This window comes from Sinohyriopsis cumingii, chromosome 11 (genome assembly GCF_028554795.1).
Source record: "Sinohyriopsis cumingii isolate HCF-2022 chromosome 11, ASM2855479v2, whole genome shotgun sequence".
Lineage (NCBI taxonomy): Eukaryota > Metazoa > Mollusca > Bivalvia > Unionida > Unionidae > Sinohyriopsis > Sinohyriopsis cumingii.
This window is the reverse complement of record NC_142971.1, coordinates 3,813,970-3,824,718: the sequence shown is the minus strand read 5'-3', so window position 1 is coordinate 3,824,718 and position 10,749 is coordinate 3,813,970. Positions and strand designations below refer to the sequence as shown.

Below are 10,749 nucleotides of genomic sequence, written 5' to 3'. Positions count from 1 at the left end.
AATTAAGTTTGGTGTGGCCTTCACTAAAAACAATATGCTTTATATGGAAAGTTGATTTTTCTGGATGGCCTGAATGCATCTGCAACATTTTAACATTTTCTGTCAAATTGTTTCCTTTTTCAACTTATTTACATTTTGCTGTTAATTTGTTATATAATCCAATCGCAAATTGTGGACATTACATTAAAACAGTATTCAAATTTTCAAGGAGCCTTCAGAATGTACCCAGTCTTTGCAAAAATAGTAACCTTGCAATTGTCTGGAGTTGATATTCAGACAAATAAGTTTGCAAAAAGTATTCCTTGGTACATAAAGCCAGGTGAACTTTTAAGTAAAATTTATTTCAATGACTCTGTAAATATGTACAAATAATTCACATGGCATAAAATGCAATATGACTGGAAATACACGTTTGAACTGGTAACATTTCTACATAATTAGGTGATCAGTTTTTCAGTTACATTTTCTTTTTTTTTTCTTTCTTCTTTTTTTGCTTCAGGTGCGGCAAATTTCCTGTATGAAAAAGAAGAAAGAGATGCTGTGTGTTGACACAGTGGAAGTTAATTATGAAAACTTGAAAATTAGGATAGAGAACACGGGGGGTAAGAGTAGCCATGCTTCATTCCTTCAGGGACCTGGATCAGATACCTGGCACAAGTTGACCAAGAGGGCCACACTGACTACAAGCTCTGGATGCACCATCAGTGTTGTTCCCATATCTAAACATGAGTATACTGTCACCTCCACAGATCTAGGCCTGGGCAAACTCAAGATCACTGTTGTGGAAAGGTCACTCAGTATCATCATGAAGGTCAACAATCAACTCTGCTGCAGTGTGCCTCTCAGTGGCCTTTGTGTCTCATCCTGCAAACCCTGTCCAAAGGTGCCCCCTTTTCTACCCTGTGGAGTAGGTCATATTATCACCACAACAACCATGGCTGGAATAACCACATCACAACCCACACCAGAAAAACCCAGTAAGGTTAGTAAGCATTGTTTATTTTGGTCGCTTTTATGCATTCTCCAAAAGGGGAGTATAACATTGTAATGTTTGTATGCACATCTCTGTTCATTCACTTTTTTTCATTTCCATACAGTAGTAGGTTTACATCATCTATTTTTACCATACTTTGTGGATAGCTTATATTTTTGGTAGGAAAGAACCCTTTTGGGGGTTATGGTCAAGGTCACTGGCTGAAAAAAAGAATATGTTTTCTGCACAGTGACTTTCATTTTGCATCACAGACCTGAACTAAACTTTTTTGATAGCCTGCACTTGGAGTAAGGAATCAGTTTTGTGATCAAAGGTTAAACTCACAGTGGCTGAAAAGTAAAACTCTGCATAAACATTTAAGTATTTGACCTTCATCAAAATATCTGTCTTACTTACACTTTGGGCAAGATAAAAGCTTTTTATTAGGGGGTTCAGAAGGTTAAGGTCACTGACTGAAAGCAAAGGTGGGTTTCATATAATATCTTTTGGACTTGACAAAAATATCTTGGAAGGGCTTGCACTGACTGTAAAGAAGAGGCCTAGTGATTTTGGGATCAAATAGTCCAAGGTCAAGGTCATTGTGACTCAAAAGAAAAAATAGAGGGTTTAAAACAGGAACTGTTATTCTAGATTAAGTTTTTGGTTGGATGAAACTTTTGGGATGGCAAACACTTAGTGTAAGAAAGAAACCTATACTTTTTTAGATCTGAAGGTAACAGGTCAAGGTCAAGGTAAGTCTGGTTAGAAAATAATGGTTTCTGCACAGAAAGCTTTGTTTAGTTTGTTTAGAACTGCATACCTTGCAAAGGTCAAGATTATTAAGATCCATCATCCAGAGTCGAAAGTATTAAACACTGGGTAAGCATTGAATGTGCGATTTACTGTATTCTTTACAGAGGCAGGGCTATATAGTAACCTTTGTGTTGTTGCATCTCTGTCACAATTATGTTATTGCATCTAGTTCAGTACAGTGTGACCCCGCTATTGCATGCTCTGTTATAACACAAATTCGGATATAACACAGTCATGGTGTAGCTCCCAAAATTTCATATACATGTATTTTTTCTCCTACACAAAAAAAATAATCTTAAAAGTACGAAAAAAACAAAAAGGTTTATTATCATTTTTGGGAAGAGATCGTGTATGAATAATAGAAGATGATCATTCCTTGGCTCTTAAAATTTTATGTGTATTTTTCTTGTACACAAAAAATGTTTTTTCTTCTTAAAAGTACGAAAAATAACATGTAAAAAGTTTATTCAGCGATTGCGCAAGGCTTCTCCAATGTTGCAAATTACATTTTGTTTTCCTTATTGTTGGCAAAATATACCATCTGGCAATTATTTTTTTTATTGGCAATATTGTTGGCTGTTTAAACTTGTATATACAACCATTGGTTTGGAGTGGAAAAATTCAGTGGCCCCATGAAAGGAAGCCGCAGATTTGATGCAAAATGCACTGAAATTTATCTAATGCCACATAAACAAATTTTTTGTCCATATTGACAAACGATCTTAACTGTGCATTGTTATATCATAATCCCCTTATCATGACATCTAGCATGAGTACTGTATGTTGTAAGATATATGTTTTTTGTTTTTACATTTCTGGTAGCAGAGATCAACCACAGGAGCATTTTATCATAATCTATCTTTCATTGGATTTTTGTCCACTTGCAAGTAATTAATATATATGTATTTACACAGACTGACATTTGTATGTAGATGGTATATAAAATTCCTCTTCTTTTCACTCAGAATTAAATCCTTCAGAACACTTACATTTTCTGTAGTAATCCCTGTTATCAGTCCAGAACAACTGCGTCTCTATTGACTGTTGACCCTTTTTAAATTTCTGATGCATGCGTTTGAAAGCAGCATCACTCTGCTACCACAAATGTAAAAAAAAAATTAAAAAAAATACAAGATCTTACTTGTTTGCACTATTCAGTAGGCAGGGAGGTACACTATCTACATCCTATCAAGCGACAGCCAATTCCTTTTTTAAAAATGTACCCTGATAAATCAATTTGCTGAAATTTCAAAGAAGACAGCTTGTCTTTGAAGCACCGGTTGTTGTGAAAAGATACTAAGCAAAGGGGAAAAAAAATCAGTCTCAATCATGCAGTACAATTATTTGATGTTGCCACCACAATAAGAAATGGGTATTTGATTGGTTCTCCAAAGCTGTCCTTTAGCGGTGATTTCAATAACACATGCACCCTTCATCAAAATAAACCGGCTACAATCTTCAATAAAAACAAAGAAGCTTTCTTCAAAGGCAGTCAAAAGCAATGGAATCTGATGGATTGTTTCATTTTCTAACATGACTGGAACATGTTTACTGTGCCATGAAAATTTCGTTTTTGCAGGAAAAGTTTATTCTTATGAATGCTACCAACAGCGGCTGAAAGCGCAAACTAACTTATACTGACTTGGGAAGTACTGAAAAGTAAATCTGCTTCATCATTCATTTCATGATTGTGCTATATTTTTTCTTCTGAATTCAGACCTATATGACCTGTGTCAAAATTATTAAATATTTTAAATCTGCGTGTGTGCATATTTTCGATGGAATCACTTTTGTTGTGGATTCAATGTATATGATGAGATTCGCAGGTGAGTACATGGTGTTGATACTATTCATGCTATACATAAGACATGTACATATAAACAGTATTCACGTATATGTACCAATTCGTGGTTCTCTAAATAAACTATTATATATGCCTTCTCTGTTGTTACTACAGGTGTATTTCTCATTTAATATGCATAGATTTTAGATGGTAACTGTGCCAATGAAACATGTATTTCTGTGCCCGCATTTATTACCTACACCCCCCCCCCCAGCAAATTGTTTGGGGTACATGCATAATTTTCTTCAGCTAACTGACCTAGTTGCTTATAACATGATTTGGTCTATAACAAGGTTGGGTTATAGCGGGTTTACACTGTATTTGATGAAATACCATTAAAGGTTGGAACTTTTATGGTCATCACCTGAAGATGCCCTTATGAACCAATAACCTTTCTCCTTTAGTTTGTGTTACTTTCCTTTCTGTCTTGTAGCATGAAATGATCTTGTTAGTGCAGCTCTGTCTCATAGCATGAAATGATCTTGTTAGTTTGTGTTACTGTCCTTCTGTCTTGTAGCATGAAATGATCTTGTTAGTTTGTGTTACTGTCTTTTCTGTCTTGTAGCATGAAATGATCTTGTTAGTTTGTGTTACTGTCCTTCTGTCTTGTAGCATGAAATGATCTTGTTAGTTTGTGTTACTGTCCTTTCTGTCTTATAGCATGAAATGATCTTGTTTGTGCAGCTCTGTCTCATAGCATGAAATGATCTTGTTAGTCTGTGTTACTATCTTTTCTGTCTTGTAGCATGAAATGATCTTGTTAGTTTGTGTTACTGTCTTTTCTGTCTTGTAGCATGAAATGATCTTGTTAGTGCAGCTCTGTCTTGTAGCATGAAATCATCTTGTTAGTCTGTGTTACTATCTTTTCTGTCTTGTAGCATGAAATGATCTTGTTAGTTTGTGTTACTGTCTTTTCTGTCTTGTAGCATGAAATGATCTTGTAGCATGAAATGATCTTGTTAGTGCAGGTTATGATGGATTGCTATGAAAGTTGCTAAATATTATGGGCATCATGGTGCCTGTCAATGAAACTCTTTCCTCTCACATTTCTTTGTTATTGCTTTTTTGACATTTAGATTAACAAAGTATGTGACTCAATCTTGTTGACAGACTGGACCAGCAGTTTTTAATTGAATGCCATGAAACCTGGTCAATAGATGTATTATCTTCATCAGCTAAATATACAGATATGAAGAAATCACATTGCTTCCACAGTTATTGTTAGAATTTTTTACCTCTATGTTTTATAATGTGACACACAGTCTCAATATGACACAATGTTGCAATGTATCAGCTACTCATGCATTTTGTAGGGGAATACCATCAAAACTAACTACATATTATGGTCTTGATTAGAAAATGCACATGTTGACAAATGACCATACTCCCACCACTTTTAGAAATTTTTTTTTTTTACTATGTACTCATCTCCATGATGTTTTAGGGGTAGGATGCAGGAGAGGTAGAAGCATCCTCTTAGTAGACATTACATAGACATACAAAATTCTTGGAAAATTGAAAAACAGAAAAAGTTAGGAAAGGTTCTGCAGACTACTGTTTCTTGCCTGAGATGTACTGTGTATGGATTTCTAAAACTTTAACCTTTACATAATTGATGACAAAGTTGCCACAGCTGACACAGGCAAAGTATAAAATAGCTGCATTCCTCATTATAAGACGTTCATTGTTGCCAGCACTTGTTTACTTAATAAGGACTTGATGCTTACAATATGTAATGAATAGCTGCAAAATTTCATGTTTTGTTTAGTTTCTTGAAAATTTATTGTCAGAGACTTAGGTTGTACTCATTTAACACTTAAAGTCATATATTCCCACACCATGAAAGTACCTCAGTTTGAAATTTTCATTTACTTGCAAAATGTTGTCCTTCTGCCATTTGTACTGAGAGATATTCTGATATTATTCAAGATTTCAAAATGTTGACTTTCAACATAATTCATTTTCACAGTGATTTCATTTTTTCTTTTAGTTACATGGAATTGGTGCTGGCAATGCTGTATGCTTCGCAGACTCATCCATGACTGCCACAAAGGTGCCACTGTTTCAGGGACCTTCTGTGACTCTTGAGCTGTTTGTGAAAACTTGTGCTGACATAACCTGTCATGGGACAATTCTGTCTTACAGCAAGGGTCAGACCTTCAGTATCCGCCATGAAGGGACTGTAGTTATCAAGTATGGTCCCTGGTACTTCAACACCCATCTTCCCCTGCAAAACAATGAGTGGAACCAAATATCTGTTGTTTATGAAGGGACAAAAAACAAAAGACTTGATGTGTATGTTTTCAACAGCACTGGCTCTATGGGAAGATCCTCTGTTGAAATGTTTGGTTCAAACCTATTCACACCTAGAGGTACCCTGGCATTGGGAAGATGGCAGCCACCAAACGAAGGATCAGAGTCACAGCCTAAAGAACACTTTGTAGGTTGTATTGATGAACTCAGAATTTGGAGCAGGTAGGTGTATGTTCCATCTACAATTTCCCATTTTAATATCAGTAATACAAAACATGTTGCTATCGCATACTTTTCTGGGTGGAAAATACCCTGACTGTATGAAGAGAATTCATCCTTCCATGAGTGAGCAAGATGATTATAGAACATGAGATTGCCTCTGGTTCAACTTGCATATAACTTTCCCATTCACACTGTCCTTAATTTTTTTGCAGTTGCAGCCATTAAAAGCTGCTTAAATTCTTTGTCATAGAGAAATTGTCTTTGCTTCATGTTTTACATCACAGATTGAGTTTTCTTTTTATCTGCATCAATTTTATCATGTGGATTTTACTGTTTAATTTTTTTTTATCAGTTCAAATTGTTTCTCACTAGAGCTTTTTGCCATTTTTTTATATTTATGTTTGGTATGGCCTAACTTTTGGGTTCTTACCTTACAAGGGTACTAGTATAACTATAATTGTTGAAAATATATTTCTCACTCTGGTATATATTTAGTAAATATCCCTATCCTTGCCAAATTTGGTCTGTGGTCATATATCCAGTTTATTTTATTACAGTAACAAATTTTCATATTTTTCATTTTCTTTCAATGTTATTGGTGCTGTTATGATCTCAAAAAAAGCATGTCACACACTCAAATGGGAGGATGAATTCTCATCACACGGTCAGGGTTTTTCCACCTTGAAAAGTATCAATTGTGCAATAGCAAAAGGTAAGTATTACATCATTAAAATTTGTTTCAGTCTCCAAAAAGCTACATTTAAGTTATATAATATTGGACCATCATTCAGTTAGTCACATTAAGCTTCCAGAGTTATGGTAATGAGTTTCAGTTATATAGATATCAAGATTTTTAAAGGTTACCATGGTAATTAAAGAAGCCTATGCTGTTTGCATTTTGATCCTTATGAAGGCTGTGGTCTCAGAAGGTGATGGCATATAGCCAGTTAGCCTTTTCAACATCAGAATTAGCAACATAGTGAAATGTCTTACTCCTGGACTAATTGCTCTTGATATGTTGATTAATTTATTTTTATTGCCAGAGATAAGGAGTATGTATACTAGTGGATGCTTAAGCAGAGGTTAGAAGAAATGGTTAGAAGAAATTGGTCCCAAAAAAGCTGTATGAACTTTACACAGAATTTATAATGACCCAGACTCACTGTTGATGGTTTTTCTGGTCCCTCTTGTGGTGGAGACAAAATTTTACTGTAAAAAATGACCTTACTTCAAAATATTGCATACCAATTTGTTCTCGCCTAGAAGAAGCAATAATCAGTGTTGAAAAATTTGTAGATACCTTTGTTCCCAAATCATCGCTTTAATTTTTTAATACCACCTAAAATAATGTTGCTCAGATCTTTGAAGACAAAAATTTTCATCATTTCTAATTCCCATTTAACTCTGAAAGCATTGCAGACCTTAAATTTAACACTTTGCTTATATCACAAATCTTAGATAAACAGGATTTGCATAAACAGTATGGATAAAAGTAGTGCTTCATGGTTACAACTGTATTAGGGATTATGAAAGTGCAGATAAAGTAACCAAAGCTACCCTGCAATCACCCTTTCATGAATGGGAGGTTGTATGCCCTGACTTAAAATATTATATAGATCATCGTGTTCTACATACATATACATGTACTTAGAAAAATACATGGAAAGAAAACTCCACAAACTTCAGAGCATCAAATCCATCATTGGAGAGGGGCATCCTCATAGAGAACAAATCATGGATGAGGTCATGTTGTGCTGCTTGTGTACAGAGCACACATACCTGATTCATGTATGTCTCCTGAAGTGTGAACTTCAACCATAGTACATACTATGCCATTGTCCCCTGACAATGGAACACATTCTTGAGGGTTGTAATGACTTTCACCCATTGAGGCAGAAGTTGTTGCATTTTTTTCTTGTGAACTGAATTAAGGACAAGTTTTTGTGTGAACTGAGTTAAGGACAAGTTTTTATGTGAACCAAGTTAAGGACAAGTTTTTGTGTGAACCGAGTGAAGGACAAGTTTTTGTAAGAACTGAGTTAAGAACAAGTTTTTATGTGAACTGAGTTAAGGACAAGTTTTTGTGTGAACTGACTTAAGGACAAGTTTTTGTGTGAACTGAGTTGAGGAGCTTTGTAATGATTTACCACAAGAAAAACATCTTGTGCATTTTGAAAAGAATGAGATTTATATAACAAATTGTGATGCTAAATAACTTTGGTATGGTTTTGATCTTTGGTAAGGGTTTATCTTCTGAATTTTTGCCATTTACACCATTACATTATTTGAATAAACTTTTAATCAGCACTGTATATAGCCAGTAATGTTGTTTTTGCCATTTACACCATTACATTATTTGAATAAACTTTTAATCAGCTCTGTATATAGCCAGTAATGTTGTGTAGATTTAATTTGCATTGTTTGTTAATTAGCTTTGTAAATAAAAATATTGCAAGCTATTTTAATGTAATATTGTATGTTGTACTTAACCTTGTCCAAAATCAAATTTATTTTCTACTTGACCTGAATTGTTTTTTTTTTATTTTTTTATTTTATTTTATTCTGTAAACAACTAATACATAGCTAAAATATTCTCTTTGTATATGGGTTTATTATAAGGATCATTATTAAAAGAAGTAAATATGTTTATTTTGGTCTGGGCCTAGGTTATTGGGATTCCCTTACAATTTAAATGGTATACTTGACATTATCCAGATTATATATTATAATTTTAGCGACAGACTGCTAAATTATAACTAACATTTTCTTGGTAAACATTAAGAACTTTGTAGAAAGTTGTTTTCCATTAGGTAATGTTTTTTTAAAAGAAAATATTAGTTGTGCCCCAAGGCCAAGTAGAAGACTATATAATCTTGTTACTGGAAGAAAAAAATTAATTTGTGCTTAACATCTAGCACAAACAATTTGTATTATTGTTGCATTCAGTATTTATATGGTCTGGAATTTTTTATTCAGATTGTTCAGTTCAAGTAAATTTTCTCTGGAAATACAAATGTGCTGCAATAACATTATTGTAAATAGAAACTTAGATTTATAGTGAATTCAAACCTGGAATTATATTACTGTGTTTCAGAAGAGACTGTTGGCACATAAGCATTATACAGGTCACCACAGACATAAACACTTCAGCATTGGACTTAATTTGGATTTCTACTAAAGTTTATTCAGAACTTTGAATTATTAGGACTCATGTCTATAATTCTAGGATTATTTTGGGATTTAATTCACAATGCCATAAGTTCTTTTTTATTTTCACTTTGTATTCTAGGGAAATAAATTATTTGTTGAATTTTACAAAGCTTGTTGCTTTTTCCTCTTTTCTGTTACTTATTTTAAGACATAGACTTGTAACAATGTGCTTACATGCTATAAACTGTAAACATACACAAACTGTGAATTTTAATCCTGCCCAACATCATTTTGACCCATGGGTACATTTGGTTGATTTAAGGTGCATTTGTAGATTTTGTGCCAAAATTTGACTCCAAAACAATCTAGGCTATACTTAGAGTAAATGGACTTTGCTTAAAGTAGTTGAATAAATTCAGGAATATTAATAATGAGCTGATCAACCAATGATGTGCAAATTTAAGAATGTACAAATCTGCATAAGAAGTAGGATTATGGGTATGTCACTGATGTTTTTATTTTATTCTACTCCAGATATTTCACCAACTTGGAGTTGTTGAGCCACTGGAATAGGGAATACAAAATAACAGAGCCAGATTTGAAAGCAATTTGGAGGTTTGATGAAAACACAGGTAACTTTTTTGGTCATAGAAGAATATTGCAGCTTTGATACACGCTAAATACTGGCATGTATATGGTAAAGTGTAACATCTTCAATGCATTCTTACAGTTAATTCACATGAGAATAACATTGCATTACAGTAAAAGAAATATTATCTTAACATATTAGCATTTCTACCAACTCTCTTTATTTTGTGTATCCCTAATGTTTATTAAGGCAAAAGGTACTAGGTAGACTGGCTGATTTCGATGATACACCCACAGCCTGAGCATATAATATGATAAAATGTCCATCAGTCTTGTTTCCTTTTTCATTTCAAAATAATAACATTAGTTTCCCACCAGGAACAATTTCTAAACTTTGTGGATGACATGCACTTTGGGTAAAAGGTCCATGGTCAAGATCACATCAACTGAAAGAAAAATAATGGTTTCCACACAATTACATTAGCTATACATCACAGAGCTGAGCTAAATTTTGTATATGGTTTGCACTGGAGAAGTGAAGGAGCATATTGATTTTATGATTAGCAGTTTAAAGTCACTGGCATAGAACTGAAAAACGCGTACGCACATAAGCATCACTTTTTGACCATGTACCTTCACAAAAGTTCCTGGATGGCGTACGCTTCATCTAGAAAAGGAACCTATTCATGATGAGGTCAGAAAGTCAAAGGTCAAGGTCACTGACTGGAAAAAATGTTTGTTTTTTTTATATCAAAGTTTGAGAAGGCTTGTACTTAAGGTACAAAATGGGCCTATAGATCTTTGTGTTAGAAGTTCAAGATTGTTGTGAATAAAATAGAAATAATAACCATTCCACTACAGAATTTATTCTGGACATCTGAGTTTACATTTGTTAGTCCCTGTACAT

At 34.0% G+C, this 10,749-nt stretch overlaps 1 protein-coding gene across 1 annotated transcript in view; it reads left to right on the top strand.

Annotated features, from left to right (window-relative positions):
- Positions 1-10,749, top strand: part of LOC149787541 (uncharacterized) — a 591,304-nt gene that overhangs the window by 544,705 nt on the left and 35,850 nt on the right. The window contains exons 109-111 of the mRNA XM_089975575.1: positions 500-982; positions 5,620-6,104; positions 9,789-9,886. Of these exons, the coding sequence (XP_089831701.1) occupies positions 500-982; positions 5,620-6,104; positions 9,789-9,886 (1,066 nt within the window). The remainder of the gene's footprint in view (positions 1-499; positions 983-5,619; positions 6,105-9,788; positions 9,887-10,749) is intronic.